This window comes from Simochromis diagramma, unplaced genomic scaffold (assembly GCF_900408965.1).
Source record: "Simochromis diagramma unplaced genomic scaffold, fSimDia1.1 OVJJ01000753.1, whole genome shotgun sequence".
NCBI classification, from domain to species: domain Eukaryota; kingdom Metazoa; phylum Chordata; class Actinopteri; order Cichliformes; family Cichlidae; genus Simochromis; species Simochromis diagramma.
Window position 1 is genome coordinate 313,877 of NW_024387523.1, and position 21,761 is coordinate 335,637.

At 40.1% G+C, this 21,761-nt stretch overlaps 1 protein-coding gene across 1 annotated transcript in view; it reads left to right on the forward strand.

The window, feature by feature from the left end:
• The window catches only part of LOC120726557, a 30,661-nt gene extending 9,659 nt beyond the window's left edge, over positions 1-21,002 (forward strand). The window contains exons 7-10 of the mRNA XM_040020219.1: positions 2,046-2,333; positions 3,560-3,738; positions 12,510-12,602; positions 15,110-21,002. Of these exons, the coding sequence (XP_039876153.1) occupies positions 2,046-2,333; positions 3,560-3,738; positions 12,510-12,602; positions 15,110-15,553 (1,004 nt within the window). The 3' untranslated portion in view covers positions 15,554-21,002. The remainder of the gene's footprint in view (positions 1-2,045; positions 2,334-3,559; positions 3,739-12,509; positions 12,603-15,109) is intronic.
• Positions 21,003-21,761: the final 759 nt, after the last annotated feature.

Genomic DNA, 21,761 nt, shown 5'->3' on the forward strand with positions numbered 1-21,761 from the left:
GCCTCTTCAGTTATTGTGTTGTGATTGGCAGTCTCCAATTTTCTCTTAATAAATATGTCCTGGAACCAGAAAAAGGGTCTCTAGAGGTTAAGTAGCTGAGTAGCTCGATGTGCCCGTCATTTATTAAAGCCTCCATAGTTTTTAATAAGTGATTTGCTTTTTGTGCTTTTCAGGTTTTCCTAGATTTTCGCTAAATGGTCGTGTTGGCTGAGTGCCACTGTCTTAAAATCCTTAATCTCAGAAAAGGTCAAAGTCTTTATTAAATATATTAAAAAAAAAGGTTAAACCCACCTATAGGGATTCTGAGCTCAATCAAAAACACATTTACTTTGGTGAAGGTTACAGAGCCAAAATATTACAACTGAAGACTGATAAATATCAGTGAAATTAAAACACCACTGAGTTTCTACAGCAACACAAGAGCTTCTGTGAGGCTGGTCTTTGAGCTAAATGCCAACATTTGCATACTTTCATGCAGATAATGTAGTTATGTACCATTTTAATTAACTAGTATTATAACAATATACAGCTAAGCCTCGTGGGAGACTTTATTATGAGTAATATAGATGTTCTTTCATAACTGTGTGGTTTTGTGTTTCAATGTCATGAGTAATTTATCTCATTGGGAGGATGAATGTCCACCAAATTTCATTAATAAAACTCATTAACCTCTAATCAGTTCATCCCATGTTTCAGTCCAGCCTCAGTGCAGCAGACTCATTGAATGAATGATTGATATGTTGCTTCATACTCAATAGTTTCTCCGTGCTCCACCAAGTCAGAGTGGGGTCCTTCCTGCCCACTGCTGTTTGTCGGGGGTGTGAAAGGGAACTGAAACGCAGGACTCACAGACACAAAAGAATAAAGTGAAAACAATTTTTTTTATTTGGAGGAATGTCATAGTTCATAAATGAGGCTCAAAATGCAAAACAGATGTTCAACACACTCAATTGCAGGAACCTAAGAGGGAAAATTAACAGTTGCTGATACAAAGGACGAAGGGAAACTGGGGCTATATAAACACAGACACTGAGGGTTAATCAGGGAGTTAGACACAGCTGAGCCTCAAAGCACAGGTGAAAGTAATCAGGAGGTCGACACAAGGGAAGTAAAACTAAATTTAAAACACAACTAACTAACAAACTAAAACAGAAAGGAACTAAACAGGGAAACTGAAGACACAACAGTAAACTCAAAATGAGAAGTCAACAAAAGAAGAACCCGAGGAAACTAATACTTTTGTACGAGCAGTAACTGTAACTAAACGTAAGAAACAAAAAGATAATGTAAGATATGAAGACTCAAACAGAAAACCAAACAGATATTAATCTCTGGCTCTCTGCCACTGCATGTCTTTTATCCTGTCTTCCTTCTCTCATCCCATGCAGCAGATGGCCCCGCCCCTCCCTGAGCCTGGTTCTGCCGGAGGTTTCTTCCTGTTAAAAGGGAGTTTTTCCTTCCCACTGTCGCCAAAGTGCTTGCTCGTAGGGGGTCATCGTTGGGTTTTTCTCTGTACGTATTACTGTAAGGTCTGCCTTACTGTAATAGGTACAGCGCCTTGAGGCGACTGTTGTTGTGATTTGGTGCTATATAAATAAAATTGAATTTAATTGAACTGAATATTGTTTAATAAGATTTTAAAAAGTCCAAAAGACATACAACCCTGGGTCTCACTGGCCTAAAGATAATCTGGGAAAACATCCCTGTTTTATTATTATTAAACATTTCCACATGTTTACATGTAATTTTCACCAGTGCAGCACAATGGTCTGTTTTAAAGACAACTATTTTGCTGACCCCTTGTCTTGGGTTAGGACAGCAGGGCATCCACAGACCCCCACTAATGCAGGCTGGCTTAGAATCATATGATTACGTTTGTGGTGACACATTTATATCCTGTGTTTATGCTATTGTGGTGAGCAGCATCAGATTTAAGTTTTATATTTGCTGCATTTAGAAAAATTAGTCTTCCAACAGGTTAAATCAAGTTTTATATTTCTCTGAACACACACACAGAACTATGTGTGTTTTTTGGTCTGCCACAGATCACCTGTATTTCAAGCACCTCGCTTATGGAGACAACTTCAACATGCAGCTCCACCTGCCCTACTCCAGCGTCAACGTCGTCTTCAAGCCCAAATCAGACAGTCGGGGCCGAGCCATCGTGGACGAGGGGGTTGTGGTGACGCCGATGGACCCGCTGCTGGAGGGCAGGGTGAACGTGGAGGGTTCACATCTCACCTTGAAGAAGGTCCAAGTGTCTGACTCGGGCGTCTTCAATGTGACAGACCTGGCTGGGCATCTTGTGGCTGCTGTCTACATAGATGTAGCCCGTAAGTGAAAAAACACACTTAAATGAACAACATGCTCTGTATTGCTGTTGGCTAACAAGCATAATAAACTAATTAGCATAATTTTTGTATTGTAAAAATGCAAATAAAGACACAGAGAGGGCTGCTAGCATGTTTGCAAGCCAGTGTAATACAACATGAACTACATGAACAAAGGCTGGAAGCAAAGAGAGACAGAGCACCGGGCTTAACATCAAACTTTTATCGTATTCAAACTCACGCTGAGAAGTTGGAGCATCAGAATCAATACAGAGAGAGGAAAGTGCCTCTGACTGATAAATGAAGGACAAATGATGCCCGAAATCATTTCCAGCTTTTTTGCAGCTAATGGGTCCGTAGATTACAAAAGAACCTCGTGTTGTATTAAATAAGACTTGAAGCTAGCATTTCAAATCCAAAACTCATTAGGAAAGTGTTTGCTGAGTCATAGATGAACTGAGCTGTGAGATAATTTCCTCAGCCAGAGGAGTCGCCCCCTGCTGGAAATGAAAAAAGCATTTTTTTCCTTGCATTTTTTGCAGCTTAGCATTTCAGGTCCAGAGGCTACATACAGCTGTTATACATTCATTTCTGATTTTCCCTTTTTTAAAGAGCAGACACTGAAGCTGGTCTTTCTGTGTCACAGTGTAGTCATAAATATTAATAATTTAAGCAATAACATGCTGAAGGATGTACAACACTGCAGGCTGCTGACATTTATGTGCCTGCGTGCCCTCGATGTATTTCTATTTTTATATAAAGTGTAATACAAAGGGAATCAGAAGAGCAGAAACCAATGAATAATAAATAAATTAGTGACATTTTACTGTAATACTTCCAGTTTAACATTTGTGAGTAATATTTATAAATATAATAAATGCAAGTGGATAAGAGCACCTTAAATCCCCACATCTGATCGTTTACTTCCTCCTGAGGAGAAAACACATGATATTTATCATGGCTCTGCAATTGTGTTTTTCTGTATTATAGTTCACGATGTTAAATGCTTATTTATTTCTTATCAGTTTTATGCGGGCGATGTTGCCGGCACATGTGCACGGATGACTGACGTGTTAACAGCAGAAAATGATGAGATTTAAAGGAGGCAGAGATGAAAGCTGATATCTGTTCTTTCAGGGTTTTGAAGCATCATTCCTGTTGTCACAGAAGACTCATTATTTCTCACCATGGTTGTTTTTTCCTTACCCGTCCTCGTCTGTCTCGCTCAGCTTATAAGCTGCCTCCCCTGACTCTGGCCATCCTCGCGCTGCTGGGCCTGGTTGCCCTCATGCTGCTGGCGTGCCTGCTGTCCTGCATCTATAAAGTACACCAGAGGAACGAGAAGAACAAGAAGTTGACGCTTATTGCTCAGCAGGCTGGCAAGAGTGACGGCGAGGCTTTCAGACAGGTAACCCCCATCTTTAGTTCTTTATTTCTCTTGGTGGTGTAAAAGAAAGTGAGCAGCAGGACAGTGATGTCTGTGATGGGAGGGAGAGGCAGACGGTCCTGCTCCTGCTGTGGGAGTGAAGATGGTCAGCTGGTCAGCTTCCTCCCCTCCAGTGCTGCACCAGGCAAACATGTTCACACCCAAATTAAACAGATCACCGTTGCTGAGGATGACTCAGTGGAATTGAACTACAAAGGAACATTCCCAAAACTGATATCCAGGGATGCTGACACAGACAAAAGGACCCCGAATTTAAATAACACAGAAAAAACATGCACACCTTTTTTTATAAACATAAATACACACACACACAAAAACTAGTTTTGATAAATTAAGACATACATAAAGACATCGGACCATGTATACACATGATTTTGGAGCAAGTAGCAAGTCAGGCCTGATACTGCAAAACTGTGATTTTTACTTCCATTTCTTGTTATCATACGATTCTTATTCTTATTCACTAATGAATTCTGGGTACTGCACACAGCTGTAGCTTACATACTTACCGACCTCTGCCAGAGTCCTTTGCTCTGAACTGCACAGTTGCAGAAGTGAGACCAGCGAATCCACATCTCCTTTTCTCCACCTCTTCTTCTTCAAATGATTTTTTAATTGCTTCATTAATAGCTCGAGGTGCAAAGAGTGACTTTTATATGTTAATGATGAATTTATTGCTAAAGACCAGAACCAAAATGAGGCTTGTGCATGTGCATAACATTTCATGATGACTAAGAATGTAAAAGAGCACAGATGGCTTTATAAATATGCTTTTCTGCTGTGGGCATTCACACAGTTTTATTTGTGAGTCTGCACAGAGTTTTATGCCTCTGGGCTCTGGTATTTCTTTAGAGACTGCACTGTGCAGGATACTCATGATTAGTTTAATTTTAATAATTAAAAAAAAAAAAAGACAAATCCATAATAAATGTCTCTTAAATGGAGCAGAAATTGTTTAGAACCCACCAGGTAAAAAAAACTTGATTTTCAGTTGATTTGTTCATGATTTATAGTAATTTAGTGCTGTTAATCAGCCTTTAGAGAGTCTGTGTTGTTTTTAAAAAGTAGTTATAACACAAAGACTTTTTGAGCTGCGGTTATTATTTTGTTTCTCATTCTTGAAATGTCAATTTTGAATAAAATATATTTTAATTATGCTGAGCCTGCAGAGACAAAAACAAACTGGTGACTGTTTTCCAATCAGCTCTTTAAAATCCTCGCTTTCTTTGATTCACCTGCTCATTACCGGCTGATCAACTGACGGATTGGACGATTTAGAAGAGCTGACAGTTAACCCCGGCTGCTCACCCGGCGTCCCCAGGAGGCGGTTTGTTAACCAAGTGAATTTATGGATTCCCATTAAAACCCCATTACACACCAAACAGATGACTCGCCTATAGAAAGCACCTAAACATCACGCTCAGAAATGGATCGCTGTGCCGAGGGGACGCCGGTTCGATATGAGCAACCAAACTGTTTTGAGGAAAATGTTCAGATCAATTTTATGAGCATTTAATAGAAAAGGCAGTGAATGCTTAAATCAGTCTGGCTGATAAATGAAGAAATAAGAATTCAGTCTTTTGATGTAATTAAAAATAGTTGGCAGGGATAATCGTTCAGCTTCAAACTAATTTAGACAGAAAATAACAGTTTTTCACTGTTTGAACTAAAAGCTGACTGTGAGGTCATTAAAACTAGTAGAGCGTTAACACTTTGCTGCCCAGAATCCCCATTAAATGATCCTTTACACCGATTGGACCAATTAAAAACCTGCTGCAGGCAGATGGCTCACTCATTGTAAACAAACCAGCTACAGCCACAGAGACTGATGGCCCTGCAGATCCTATTAGAGGATACCAAATGTTTACAATAACAATATGTCACATTAATTACTTAATGGAAAGGCTAAATTCACAGTTGTGTCACGATGGATGGATAATTAATGTTTCGGATTTTGCATTTTAAGCTGGATTCTCATCAAAAATCTAAATGTTTTATGGCTTAATCTTAGCGCTGCTTCACATTTCAGTTACTTTTTTTATTTGTAGATTAGTTATGACATGTCTTTTGCCCATGTATTGCATTTACTGCACAATCCCCAATCCACTAATACATTTTAGCTTTACTAACCAATGACAATGGGACAAAAATAAAAATATGAGGTATCTTCCAGTCATCACAGAATCATAAATGCACGCACTGGTTTTTATGCTCTCTGTGTTTTTTAAAATATTTAAGATGTTAGATTGAAAACTGTTATGGTGCGTTAATGTTGTTTATCTTGCTTCAGCTTCATGAGTGTTTAGTGAATTGAAAGTATGAGCGTGAATAGAGGCCTTCATGCTCTCAGCTGGATGTCTCTGATTTCTTGGCCCGGCTAACGCTGATGCATGTGCGTTGCGTTTTCTCCCTCTTACTTTAAGGAGCCTCACACGGAGCCTCTTCTTGGTGAGAGAATTGCGTTCTGGCCTCTTTTACTGCTGCTCTCCCTTCTTCGTTTTGGTGTCTGAACAGATGTGTTGCTTTTGTGGCAAATAAGTTCCTTGATCAACTGGCTTTTGTGCGACCCGACCATTGGTGACAGTTTCAAAAACGACGTGTTCAGTGTGTTTGAGATTGTATGAAGCCATTAAAGATATTGAGCACCGGCACACTCGATAAATCCTGGACACGAGAGAAACTGCTATCAATCCTAATGAACAAGCAGAGGTTGATCGAAGACCTAATTTGACAAAAAGTCGATAAATTACCGTAAGTGGATCTGGCTCTACGACTTGGAACAAACTGTTTCTGTGATCCTTGCAGACTTTCAGCAGTCATTTGACTGAGCTGCATCCTTTTTAATTCACTTTATAAGGTTATTATGTGGATGGAGTTTGATTGCTCTACATTAATGGGGTAAAGAATGCAATATTCCACAGTGGTCCTACAAAATTAGGCAGTTCCTCTGTTTTTACTGTCAAAAAATGAGATTTGAATTAAGAAAATCAGTTTAGATGTTATATCTTATTCAGGTTTCACAGCTCAGCCAACTTTAGGAATTGTCTTGCAGGATTTCAGTCACAGTTTTGAGCCAGGTCGGGGTGCAAACACCAGAAATGCCCATTTTAACAAGTCATTTAATCCATTATTAAGTCTCAAGTTTTTTAAAACAAGTAATAATCTCAGTTGATGAAGAGGAGGGCTGTTTCTGCTTGGCTCCATCTGAGTTTGGGAACAACAGAAACAGCTTTACTTGCTTTAACCAAAAAAACTTTGATTTTTTTTAAAGTTTCCCTCCACTCAGAAATTTTATTTTCACTAGTGGCTCTGCCTCCAGTGTTCAAAGTTTGTCTGGAAATATAACTTTAAGGTGTTCAAGCAGGAATGATGACGCTACACTAGAAGTTAGCTGTGGTTCAATAGATGACTTTCACTAGCATGATGTGGAAACTTGAGGTTTGATTTGCACATATATTGAAAATAACCCTTCAGTGGTGTATAGGAGACACCTTATAGGCCAAAAGTATTACAATTTTGAAGCGGAAGACATTTGCGTATTCATAAATTCAGGATTTCCCATTAAGACGGAGGGCGACTATGTCATTTTAGGCATTTCCAGGAGGCTAATTAACCTTTTTTTAAGGGAAAAACTCGGACTCGAATCATTCTTTTAAACAGAGTCTGCACACATGTCTGGAGGGGATCTTTAAACTTCAGTATAGTGATTGAATGACCTGTTGAGATGGCTTTAACCTCCTCAATATTGGCGTAACTTCAGCTGGGAATTTCTAACTTTGAGAAAGTCACGCTGATATCACGTGTGGCGCTTTGGTTCCGGCATCAGTAAAATATTCCCGCTCCTTCCCTCCGCTTCTTCTCTCCCCCACTGCTGGTAAAACCTCAGAGCACTGCAGTTACTCATAAACAGTGTGGTTATGATAACTGCTCATACCGAAGCTTCACTGCTAGTGTAAAACCCAGCCAGCTAAGCGTGCACACGTTTCTTCTTCTTCGGTGGTGTTTTATAGTGTGGCGTGAATCACAAGGTAAATATGCAGTGTAATATTTGTGGGTGTACGTGCTGTTTGTGTGTTTTAGTCGCTAACAGAAAGGCAGTGTTGAAGAGTTGTGTGCATTGTATGTGTATTTTGTTTGCTTGTTGTTGTGTAGAGAATTTTACCTGTGCAGCCAAACAGCCCAGAAAGTGTGTGTGTGTGTGTCAGTTGTTTCCTTTTAATGTGTGCGTGTTTATCTGCATTCAGTGTTATGTGTTCATTTTTCTCGAGTGATGCAAAGTAATAAATTAAAATGTGACATGATGTGAGACACCCCCCATTTATTTGCTGCTTTTACATTTACTCCTTAATGACACCAGTCATGAAAAATGGGTCTATCACTTGATGCCCGGTCGTTATTCTTCCAGTTGCTTACCGTACATTATTCACAAGTAAGTTTTTTATTTTCACATTAAACTGTTGTTATAATTTGGCTTTGACTTTTGTTTTTCATTATAAAATATTCAATAATCCATAACACTTCTTACTAATAGAGCTCGGTCTTATACATACATTTTCTTAACTGCTCTGGTCTGTGGGCGGCTGGAGCTGATCCCAGCTGTCACAGAAGATTTTCTTTTTAAACTTAATGTAAATGGCCTGTATTTGTATAGCGCCTTACTAGTCCCTAAGGACCCCAAAGCGCTTTACACATCCACCCACCCATTCACACACTGGTGATGGCAAGCTACATTGTAGCCACAGCTGCCCTGAGGCGCACTGACAGAGGCGAGGCTGCCAGACACTGGCGCCACCGGGCCCTCTGACCACCACTAGTAGGCAACGGGTGAAGCGTCTTGCCCAAGGACACAATGTCCAAGCCGGGGCTCGAACCGGCAACCTTCCGATTACAAGGCAAACTCCCAACTCTTGAACCACGATCGCCCGATATTTATATTTTTACGTAGTGAAAATGGAGGCTGCTCATAAAGGTAACCCAGTAGCTCTAACACATAAATCAAACCAAAAAGTGACAGAAAAGGTTAAATGAAAGAGTTCTTTCTATCCCCTCAACTCCTTCTGGAGACCCTGCCTTGGTGCTGTCTCCCGCCTCTCTCCTGATGCAGTTTTTTTCTTCCCTGTGCATCGGAAAAATCTCAACAATCATATTTGCCCTGGTTAAAAGTTCAATAAAAAATGGATTCCTGTATCAGGATGTGACAAGCTGTAAATTAGAAAGTGTTTTCAAAGAGACACAAAACTGCAATACAGTGAAAAAGTCTGTAATTTTCCAGGTCACAGGTAAATCAAGTTAAGCATGTGTTTGTGTGCTTATTGGGTAATCTATCAGGTTTGTAAAGTGATCTGATTTAAAGTCTTATTAAAAAACATTGTTTTATTGTGTAACATTTTGCTCATTTATTTATGTATAACAAGTTTAAAAATGGTTAAATGCTGTGTTCTGGATCCTGTCGGGGGAATTCCTCCTTAGAAAGAAAGAAAGAAATCTTACAAGCGTGAATCAGGTCAAGACTTTTCCTTTATCACATATTTTACATGCACAGGAAATGTGATTGTAACAGGATTTCACACAAAAAAACCACAGCTGCGATTCTCGGTCTTTTTACAGTCTTACTCCTCTTTATAAGTTCAGGCTATGCCTCGAAGCCAAGCTCCTAAAGGGATTAACACTCCCCTGGTTTTAACAGATAAATAGCAGGCTGCTGGCCTGAACCCTCCATTTTCCAAGAAACAAATTATGTGGAACATTCAATTATGATTTATTATCTAACATCTAACAATCCTTTCCAAGAAATTTTCTCATGTAAAACTGTTTCAAGTCTCAATTTAGGCTTAAAACAGTAAAGTTATGCATTACAAGAACATAGGTTTTCTAAAAATATGCTACATATTACAAAAACTCACTCTCTTTATGAAGCAATATGTAATTTCAACTAGAATATGTTGGACACTTTTTTCATCCAAATTTGGGAAACTCGTTTCCCTCCAATTCAAAAAACAAGAAATAGTTTCGACGCTGTTCACAGTTACAACTTAAACCGCCAAAAAGTCATTTGAGACTTTACAGATTTAAGGCGCTATTGAGCAATATCACTTCTTAAAGTGTTAATTAAAAAAATCTGTCAGCTGCTTGGACAAAACACTTTGTGAGCCAGCCAGTAAAGCTCTGAAGTCGCTCACCAAAGACGGCTAAAAATACCGCGTCATGGATGCTTTTCAAAATAAAAAAAACATCTTAATTTAGCCTTAATTAAGTTTCCATCAAAGGGTGATTCTTCTCACTCTGTTTATTTTAACTACATTTACACTACAGTCACTGTTACAGCTCACTACTGTTATATAAATATCAGCTGCTGTTGCTTCAGTCAAATCTAGTTTTAATCAGGACGTTAAAAATTTGAGTTGCTTTTGAGTTTGGATTTCTTTGCTTTCCTTGTGTTTGACGTTTTTGATTTTTGTGATTGTGTTGTTGTGTTTGTGGTTTATGGCTTGATGATGTTATCAGTATTTTCCTGCTCTTTCCTTTCCCTCAGTTTTGTCTGTGTCTTCAAGCCTTCTGGGTTTCCCTCTGCCTCGTTCATTCAAGTTTAGAATATTATTTCAAAGTTTCAGCGTATTTATCTTCACCTGTATCTCATCTCTGTACTTATATAGTCGTGCCCTCCCTTTAGTCTTTATCTCAGCCCCTCTCCCCTGATGTGCTCTCCTGGCCGTCCTGCATTTATTTCCCTGCACCTTTTTTTAACAAATATTTACCCAATACAACACATCCTGACCTGTGATTATTTCAATTTTTCATGATTACTGATGATTGTGGGAGAAATGTTAAAGCAGCAGAGCCTTCCAGCCTTCACTGTATTTGTCTCTGTGCGGTTACTTTTTCTGAGTGTATGTTTGTGAGTCCTAACGTTTTGTTTGTGATCACCAGTGATGTACTGTACATTTGTGTTAATCTCTAATGTGTGTTAAAGCTGTGGTGTTGTGTGCGAGCTTGATGTGTGTTTGCGTGTTGACAGCCGAGGTTGAGATGACAGCAGGCGGCCTCGCTGTTATGGATTTTCTTGTAGCTGTTAGATCTCAGACGTGCGTGAGAGGATGTCAGCAACCTTTCGAGACTTAACCCAAGAGACCGACATGAAGCTCAGATCAATCACGCCTGACTCATCACCTCACCTGACCTCTTGTCTCATCCTTTGCATTTTATTACATCCATCTCACCGTCCCTGCTCTCTTCTGTACATCTTCACTATCTGCTGATTATTTCTTCCACTTTAAGTCTCTTCTGTCACATTTACTGACGTTTATCTTACTCCTGCTTGCTGTCTGTCAAATACCATGTTTATCTTTCCAGCCCCCTCCTCCTCCTGTTTGGTCGCTTTTCTTATCTATTTGTACTACTTCTTTGCTTCCCTCGCTGGTAAAAAGACATCAGATATGGAACTTCTTGCTAACATATCAGCTGCATTTATTCAAAAAAAAAGTAAAAAAAAAAGTCAAAGTTTTCATCCTTTTTATGTTTAGCGGATATTTTAAAGGAATTTTTAATTAAAATTTTGTAAACTGGAGACAAGCAGTGTGCTCCTTCAATCATTTAACCTTCAAACACCACAGAACAAACAACAGTAAATTTCCATGCATGATAAAAAAAGTTCTGCGAGTCCAACCATAACAGTAACTTTTAAAGCAATAAAATTTCTTTATACTCTTGAAGGTCATGTTCTCATGCATTTCTGAACTGTTTCGATGAACCATGAATTCCTTGTGCCACGTCACGTCATTGCTGACACACAGCGCAATAAAAAGGTGGAAATGTTTAGTCCTCCATGTTTAGCCCGCCCATTGCTCTTGGCAGATTCGGCTTTTTGCAGCTTTGCATCTGTCTCCCAGATTTTATTAGAAGAGATACGGTGCACACTATAAAACCACAAGTTGAAGTGATCAGAACAGGTGTTCCTGTGGGAGCTGAAAAAATAAGCAAAAGAGTACCAGCTTTACCAGAAAGACTACCTTGAAGTGGATGCCAACCAAGTTTTAATCAAGTATGATTTTATTTAATTAATAAAGGATCTTGAAGTTAATCTTTTTGATCTGCACAGCCTCCTCAGCAGGATTCTCTCTCTAAGCACAAAGTCAGTCGTTTGCTTAATGCCGACTGTAATCCACACCGTTCCCTGTCTGTGTCCTTATCCCTCCACTGTGCTGACTAATGGACAGTTTATTTAAAATGCACAGAGCTTCTGAGCTTTTTTACCGTCCCTCTCCTGTTTACACCTTCACACTTTTCTTGCACAATCTCCACTCATCCCGATATTTCTTGCTTTACCTTCTCTTTTAGCACATCCATCTGGCTCTTTCTTGTCCTTTTTAAAACTTTCAGAGTGCACCTTGAGTCCATCTATCTTCAATCTGCCCCCATGCTGTCTTCCCTGCAGTTGAAGGGAATAGGCACTTGTGAAATATTGTAACTCCCCCCCTGGGCTCTGTTTCCTCTCAACCTCCATCCCTGACATGAAGACAAAGAAGTGCTCTCTGTCATGTCACACAAGGATCCTTTTTAATATGTTTAGGAGCTTTCTGTGCAGTTAAATGTAGCCTGTGTATGTGTGTCATTGTCCTCTGTAGTAACGTAAAACATGTATGATGACAAGCGATGTGTAAACAGCTGCTGTTGACGGTCGATTTTTACATGCATCCTGCATGTTTGTATGTGTCTTTCTGTGTGTGTGTCTGCAGGTGGTTCGTGAGGCTTACAGCAGGTTCACCGAGGAATCGCTGACACAGTCGATGTGTGATAAACCCATGGAGAGCACAGAGGTCACCATCAAGGTCAGTGGTGGAAACAAAAAAAGCCATTAAAATGCAAAAACATGTTAAAATGATAAATAAAACATAGCAGAAATTAAAAGATCACAGCTTCAAACTTGGTTTTTTAGCTGCAAATTCATAGATATTTTAATAACCATGCATCAAAATAGTAACACATAATCTGAAAGACAGATGAGCCTAGAAAGATGATTCACATCTTGGCTTTCAATGGGCAAGTTTGTTGCACAGCTACAGCTTTATTCACTCTCATGGTTCTTACGTGCTCATAAAACTGTACAATTCCCCACGACCAGCTGGAGAACTTTGTGGCGTGTTAACTTTTTAACTTTCGTATTCAAAATTTGAGCTATATTAGATTTTATAGACCAAAACTGTAAAATATATATATATGAGACATTTAACATGATGGCCTGTGGATGTGAAGCAAGCAGTCAACCATCTGTGCAGTGCACAAGTGTAAGGATTAGCTGCTAAGGAATTGCTCTGCATTCCTGGGTATAGCCTGCAGCTGTGCAGTGGTCATTGGTTGTGGCTGCCAGTGATGATTACATCGACCCTGAGTATCTCGGGCCTTTTCTGCTCTGACAGTGTTTCCAGATTTTCCTGGGATGCAGCTGTATGGCTGGCAGAGAGGTACAGGTTGGAGCAGCTGATCTTTGTCTCGTCACATTTTCACCAAGTTCAGACGTGGTGCTCTCAGGGTCATGTAAGGCTGCAGCAACAGTTCAGACCTGCACGCCGGCATCTGGCATGCAAATAAACTGGCCTGGAGCAGCTTTGTCATTTGCAGCATGATGACACTGATCACAGTGTTGTGCACACACTGATTATTTGTATTTTTGAGACCACTGGCATAATAATGTAGTAAACTGAACCTTTTCTAAGGAGTTGAAGTGAGCGTGTTTGTACTCGGTAAACAAATTATGGCCCTGCCATTGACTAAAATCAACAGGAACCAACAACTACTCAAGTTTGTGTTATGTAAGGGATTTAAAATTATATGCTGAGAAATGGATTAAAACAAAGACGGAGAACATATTCAAATATTCATGATATAAAACTCATGTTGCTTTTTTGACTAGTGTAAACCTAAAACTAGATGCATTTTTGTTCAGCTAATAAAGGATAATAAGAATACTGGTGTGTAGCCAGATGAATAAGCATTTTTGGGCTCCAGCTTCTTATCTTTGTGCGATGTTGTTTGGTCCTGGCGTGAAAATCAGGCTAATAGGTCAACAGAAGAAGAGTTTCACCATCAGCTTGTATAGGTTACATAATTGTTAGTGATAAGAGCTGTAGATACAAGAACGATTAGAGCAATATCGTCTGAGACTGAAGTCTTGATCTTGATTATGAGAACAATCTGAAGCTTAATAATGTCCAACACCTGGTGTACTTTTGGAAAAGTTTGCGCTCAAAGTAATATATTAATTAAAAAAAGATTAAAAAAGATTTAAAGACAGAAACATCATTGCCCATCTTTGTGTTTGAGATTGCCCAGAAACTACCTGCTATAAAATGTCACCTCAGTGCCAAGAGTAATTAAAATGCAATCGACCTTACACGCTGCACTCGGCAGTGGAACAAATTAGACTCAAGTTTATAACTGCAATAAAGGAGTAAAGAAAGTGAAGTGGTCAAGGTTCAGGGAGTCCTTTAAAACGGTTGATTCAAGCTCCCGCAGGAATTCTTGCTCTGCAACGTGGAATATCACAATAAAACTACAGTTCTTTTCTAAATTTGTTGTTTCAAAAATCAAAGAACGCAGCAGCATCCGGATACAATTTAAATTAAATTTAGTCTATTTGTTACAAACATGTCTTACAGTTAATGTTAAATTGAGTTTTGTTGTCTTACATCAACATGCATGTGACAACAGAGAGCTTTGAATCTCACGAACAACAACAATGAAAAGGTGATTTCTAGCCCACATCTTACAGGCCAAACATTTAGTATAACTCTGATTTGATCTATTCGGGTGTTTTCTTTATCATTTTGCTGCACCTCTTTGTTTGTGTCCATGTAACATAAGAGTAGGGATGGCTGCAGGAGATGGTGAGGTAAGTCTATAAACACGGTTGGAGAAATGTACATAAATTATTCACTTTTTTCCTCTGACCTAAATTTTAACCACTTGTTTTTCTTCCGTTCTTCGATCCTATATCACCTCCTTCCTTCATCTCCTACGCCCTGTTGGGGGTATCTGTTTTGTACTCGCTTCGACTCCTGCTTCTTTTGTCTTTTCATCTCAGCCCTCTGTCCCTGTATAATATTTTCCTCGTTACCCTTCTACCTGGCTTTCTTTTGTTTTATCGCCTCTCTACTTTCTAGTTGTTGTTTTTTTCAACTTTACTTTGTCTTACTTTCATCTTTTGTTGGGTCCTACTTTCTCCTCTTTTACTCTTCTTTTCCTCCTTTATCTTTCCTTTCATCTTACTTTGCATCCTAACTCTTCTGAATTGTATATTTAGCTTGCCTTTCATCTCCTTCTGCCTCTTTTTATGCAGGGCCTCGAGGTGTCCAAACCAGGCCGCTACCACACTCTCAACTCAGATAACTTTTTGGAGATGAGCGACTCCGGAGTCGAGTTCACCAGCTCTGGCCTCCCACTGGACAGCGACACAGATGCTGCGATGACCTACGCTTCCCACAAGCCCCTGCTGAATGCCGCTTCCCCTCCAGCCATCTCTGAAGGATCGCACTCCGAGGGCTTGGAGGCCACTGTGGTCCCTGATGGCGACCTCAGCGCTAGCCAAACCCCTGACTCTGCCTTGAGCCCCATCTCTAATCCTCACTCGCTCGCAGCTGCGACCCCTGATGGAAGCCTCCGTGGTGCTGCATCGCCGGGAACCGCCTCCAGAGGCACTGCTGAGTCAGATACGGCCAAGTCAGAGGGAGGGGCTGAGAGTGGAGAAGGTGAGCAGAAGGAGGAAACGGCCCAGAGCACCTGAGAGGGAGTACCAGGGTGTATTTTTTTTTAAGCTCACCTCTCCCAACATATCCACAGTCGTCTGGCAGGAACTTATCATATCTCACACCATCAAGTCCTTCGTCACTGCATTTGAAGCAACATCACAGACAAACGTTAAAGCTTGGATCCGGATGTCTAGCCTAGCCTAGAAGAAAATAACTAAAGCAGCAGATGCTCAAAACGCGCAATGCAAAATTTAAAGCTCTGAAAAATGAAAGGTAAAAATAGAAACCCCCGAGCTGTATCAAAAGCAGCTCCGTGCATCTGGAAAATGCATGCATTTAAATTAAACATTAGAGTAGCTATCATAGTTCAGATCTACAGGACATTGCTGACATTAGAGTAGACTGCATGCCTGCTAAAGAAGCATAGGCTCACAAAAGAAGCTGTGATGACACGAAAAGGGTAAAAAACATTCATCACTTTTAGGGAAACGGCTGAAGGGGATCAAATGATTTTGATTCCTGTGAAAACTGGTCAAAAAAAAGGCGACAGCAGTGTGACAGTTTGACAGGTAGAGCCAGCGCGCATCAAGGAATCAGACATTATTTTCTAGGACCAAGCCTACTAACGACAATAACAGCAGAGAGCGCCTCCCTTTCCAATGGCGAATCTCAATGCGTTGCCTCTGACAGCACTTTTGTCTGCTCTCACTGCATCAGACAAACACAGTGATGATTGCATTTCAGCCCACCCACACGCAGCCTCTCTATTATTAACAGTACAAGCATGTCGGAGAGCGCCTCCACATCTCTGACAAAAGTGCTTGTTTCAGCAGTCATTTACCCGGAGAAAAATCTACTCGAGGTATTATTTCTCAAAAACCTGCAAAGTGAAACAAGCTAGATTAGATTGAGTACCCTACTACTAGATGGCTGTTTCCCTTTCTCTTATATCCAGTGTGTCAAATCTGCCAAATTCAAGGCATCATCTGGAGAAAACCGCCTAAACGTCCACTTCATCTCACTCGCACTAATGATAAAAGCTAAAAAAAGAGGGAAAAAACACCCAAAAGAGCAACAACTAACTGCAGAAACTGTCCTCATCTGTTTTACCCACCCAAGGGAGTTGTCACAAGCCCTGTCAGAGGAAAATAAAATCCAGAGACTAGCGTTCAACACGTCTGGGGCTTTTGGAACGGCTCCTGAGAACGTAATTGGATTCTCGGTCTCTTTGCAGACGGACCAATTCACGGACACCGTCGAGTGAGGAGCGGTGATAAAAGAGACGACAGAGATGGAACAGTGTTCTATTCGGCGAACAGATAAATGACTTGCATGATTTAAAGCCCCCTATTTTCATCTCAGCCCCAATCCATCTCACGGTGCTCCAATTATTGTAGCCCGGTTGTTTGCCAAAATGAAGTGAGTGGAAAGGCACAGTTTGGATCAGTCTGCGATAACGATGCAGCCCGCAGCCTCAACAGAAGGAGACTGAATAAGTCGTGAGAAGTGTAAATGTGTGTGTGTGTGTGGAGGGGGTGGTTCGTGTAAACCGAAACAACATTATTAGACACTCAGTGCTTCGTATGGAGGCATGAGTCAATTAAACCCATTAAAAACAGGAAATTAAAAAGAGGAGAAGATACAAATCACAAATTAAGAGTTAAACTTGTTGCTTGTGCTTTATGAATCCCAACTTACCACATAATTCACTATCCAGTGTTGTTGACTTAGCTGTTACAATGTTACAATGTTACAAAGGCATCGCTCAAAATCTGTTCAATCACTAAAGTAAGAGCGATATTTAAGTTTAAGTGCTGCACGACCACCTTTCATCCATTCAAGGGCATTCGAATCGTGCTGCAGATTTGAGCTTAAAAAGTGTGATTTTAAAAAGAGGCCACAGAATGGGCTGGAGATGTAGTCAAATCTCTTTTAAATTACATCCTTGAATAAAATCAGCTTTTTCTTCTTCTTTTGAAGGGGCTTCTTTTCACATGGGGAGGTTTGGTAAATTAGCGGTCACTTAAGAGCAATGAAAACATTTTGTGGGAGAACACACACAGACGCTACAGGTGAGAAATGGGATAAGTGACGGCAGATAAAACGTTTTTTAAAAGAAGCATGAACAGAGTCAATTAGATTAAGCTCTCTCCATCCCAACAACTGCTTCTGACTAATTGGTTCCCCTTCCTCGCTGTGAAAGGAGCTCGTGGGCTAATCCAGGTCACTGGAAGCTGATTTACACCGCAGTACGAGAGCGAGGCGTCTCACGGCGCTGACGAAACGGCGTCCAGGCATGTCCTGTCCTCCGCAGGGCCTGACAATCCGTGATACCACCAGGGTTGTGTCACGGAAACATCAGGCGCACGCTCCACCCTCTGAATCACACCCGAACCACGCTTATCTTCATCATCGAGTCCACATTTCGATATCACTATTATGGCTGCCATTGACAGCTGTTAGCAGTACGGCTACCTCATGCTGTAACCGAATCAATGTCAACTGGAAAAGAGAGATTTACCATCCAAACCTCCCAGGGTGACTAATAGCGGTCAGACAGGTGCAGATAATCGATGCCTGGCAAAGAAAAGCACAAAATTTAACAAGTAATCCCTTTTTAAATGTTAAAAAGGGTCCATACTGTATTTAAAAAGGGTAAAAGATAAGAAGCAGCTATTGTAAATACAGTAAGGTGATTAGCAAACACATAGACTTTTTATTAGCTCGTTCCCTTCTTATTCAGGAAAACTTAGTTTGAGTTGCGTATTTCAGTGTCATGTGTTTACAATGACTTGTGTGCCCTACATTAATGTGACTGAATGATTTTATATGGCTGTTTTCTATGGATGTGCTTTTGCTCATGTGTAAACTGAGGGGCTTCCAAAACTCTTGTTAGGTGAGCAAATTGATGGTCAGTGGAGTTTCAATTAATTCTAAAGCAATATTAGTATTATAGCACTTACACATTACTATCACCCACAGGAAAGAGGAATCAGGCGTAGCACATCCTAACATGATCATGTTCACTTAGTTATCCTTTTTTCACAGTTGTAAATATACAGATATGTGATCTGCATGTGTATAGTGTGAAAATACTAACATATTTCTTACTGCAAGGCTTATGCAAGATTTTATACTATTAAAACGCTGCATTTATCCTTTAACCACACATCGACAGTAAGCAGAAAACTATGCCTTTAGCTGGGAAGACTCGTAGCTCATGCCATGTTTGTGTGTTTGGGCCTCGGTCGTGATCTGTGAAGTCCTTTCATCAAAGCTGATGTCAGCAGAGACTCTGCCGCCTCTGGGGTGCAAAGCATCAAGAGCGCTGTTGATTTAACCTCGCACTGCCTCCGAGACCGGGGCAGGAATGTCGGATTCACATAAAGTTCCAGAAATCCAAACAAATGCAGGCCAGTAGGATATAGTTACAGGATAATAAATTGATGATATGTAAAGAAACGCATCTGTTTCTCATAAATAAGCGCACGCTTCTTTGGTTTCTTGCCCAAATCTGTAACTCCAGGAAAGTCCCAGGTGATTCTGGTCGTGTCTGAAATCATTCACTCATTCGTTATAAGCTGATGCCTGTAAGGGAAGTTCTGTGTAGACAGCTGTCTGTGATCAAACCTTCAAATATCAGTCAGGTGACTCTCTGCTGCTGTCACAGAGTTAAAACATGACAGCATCAGCTTAATAAACTGGCAGTATTTTGGGTATTAATGCTGATTTTCTCAGTGTCATAAACAGAACATTTCACCTTCAGCACAGCGTGCGATGGTATCTTTTGTAGTAGTTGTACTTACACTATTTAGTAGAGCATTGTGGTATATTTTAAGTGCACGATAGGGAAAAAGGATACCAGACACTTAGACGTAGCATATATATTCACTATATATACACAATTCACTATATTCATATATATGGAGAGAGAGAGACATAAAATTGTGAATGATTTCTGATGCATCGTTTGCTTGCATGTTTTATATAATTGTAAACTAGCAGCAGAGTTGGGATTTTTTTCTAAGTCTGAAGGTTTGTGATAAGGTAACATGAAGTGCATCCTGTACCAAGGCCAGGGCTTATCAACTTTAAAGCATCAGATACGCGTTCCTCTTGTGATCATGCTGCACGTAACCACCAAGATTCAGAAAATTCAGCCTGTTAATTTACAGGCTAACCTTCCTTAGAGACAGCTTAAGCCATTTATCTGGCATCTGCAAAGCTAGCAGCTAGATGGAAACGATGCATCTTAACTAGGATGCTGTTCTTGTCGTGCTGCCAGACGTGTTGCAGTTTTACTGTGGCACAAGAAACATAATTAGCATATTATTCAAAATGTTGCTGTATGCTAAGTCGAATTTTTTTAAAAAAAACTCCATTTAACCACAGCGGGGTAGATCTGCTGCACAGGCTGCCAAGATATTCAGCAGATATATGGAGTCCTTTGTGGAGCCCCAGATACTGCTCAAGACAAATATCTGCCTGCTATGCTTACTGTTCGGTCTGAGCTGTTATGAAGTTATCACATCAGAATATCTGAGATGCATTCGTCAGGAAGATTTAACATTTACGTGCAGATATTTCAGATCCTGGTTGACGTTTTATTTTGTGTACTTCAATTTTGAGAGCAACATACTTTCTCAAATGCGTTTTACTTTATAAAGATGAAAGGTTTCAGATCGAACATGCATCGTAAAGCCTCTTTTGGAGGGCACTTTGCGCTTGGCAGGGTGAAAGGACACCGCCCTCCTTTGGATCGCAGCCTGTGCCTGCTGGAATAATAAAACTTTAGGTTCAGGCAATCACGGCTGACATAGGCTTTATGAAAGGATTTCACTTGCTGTCATTCATCCTCAGTCTGATGTTTTCTCTTTCATTACACATCTGAGCTGCTATTCACAAAGCCTCTCAGAACAGAAGTGTTGATCCGTGTGTGGGTAGGGGGAGATTTAATAAAATGTTCTTTCAGTTCTGGTAGATTCGCTCTCCTGTTAATCTACTATTCTCTGTAAATCCAAAGAATATAATAAAAAAAAATCACGAAATGATGTCTGCAGTGTGGCAGTGCGCTAATACCTCTGATCATAACAGAAATACGCTCTCGCACGAAATATCCACACTACTGTTCACTGCAGCTTCTGACTCTCACATCAATTAAATTTAATTCACTCCAGTTCAAATCAGTGGCTTTTGTGATTGAATTTAGTCTCATCTCTGATTCATGACGGATAATTGGAGAAACTAATTGGAAAGCACTTACCACTCCGTCACTCTGAGTGCAATATTTTACCACGCTAATATTGCCGGTAATCTTTTGGACAAACTGATCCCGGTTCGGCAGCACTTTGGCTCTGAGCAGCATTGTGAATTATTCAGAAATGCAGTGTACCATTTTCTGCTTGAAATCTGTTTTGTAGTCAAACTTCTGACCTATCGCGAGCCTCCCGGCACCTGCGGATGTTTTTCATGTAAGAAAAGGTTTAAAAATGTACGTATGAAAAAAAAAATCATATAATAAATGTCTTTACTTTGAAATAAATGTACTTGATCTCAGAGGAGAGAAGTGGATATGCTTAAAAACTCACCTCCTTTGAATGAATGACTTTCATTGTCTGGGCTTTTTATAGCATCACATTGAGCACCAACAAACTAGTCTATCTGTGCTTAGTATTTCTCCTTACTCTGATATTATAGCCTATACCTGCTGTCCGAGTATACCTAAGAGTTAGTGTAACTGCAGCATGCCGACCAGTAGATTGCTTGTGGGACAGCAGACGTGACCTAATATTGATAATAATAATGTGAACTGCACTTTTCTGTACAGCCGGCCACCAGAGTTCACTGTGAACTCGTGGCTGTTGTTTCCCATGATCCTCCTTAACCTTACAAAACAAAGTCACCTTTCACTGCAGGGATTCAGCTGCGAGTGTGAGTTGAGGATGAATATCAGTGCTTTTTCACATGTACTTTTCTGCCATATGTTCATAAAATTGATTTTCCTTCAGAAGTGGATGTTTGTTGCATTTATTAACACCCAGTATGAAATAAATGATAAACGTGTGAAATATTGAAGAATTTTGCCTTTATTTGATTTAGTCTTTGAAATGTGTTTTTATCATATTTAACTTTTTCATTTTCATTTTTGACAAGAATAAAATGGCATGCATTAAAATGAGATTGCCTTTGATCTGGTGTTCTCCTTTAACACACAGCTGAATGTGCATAGACTGAAATTCTTAA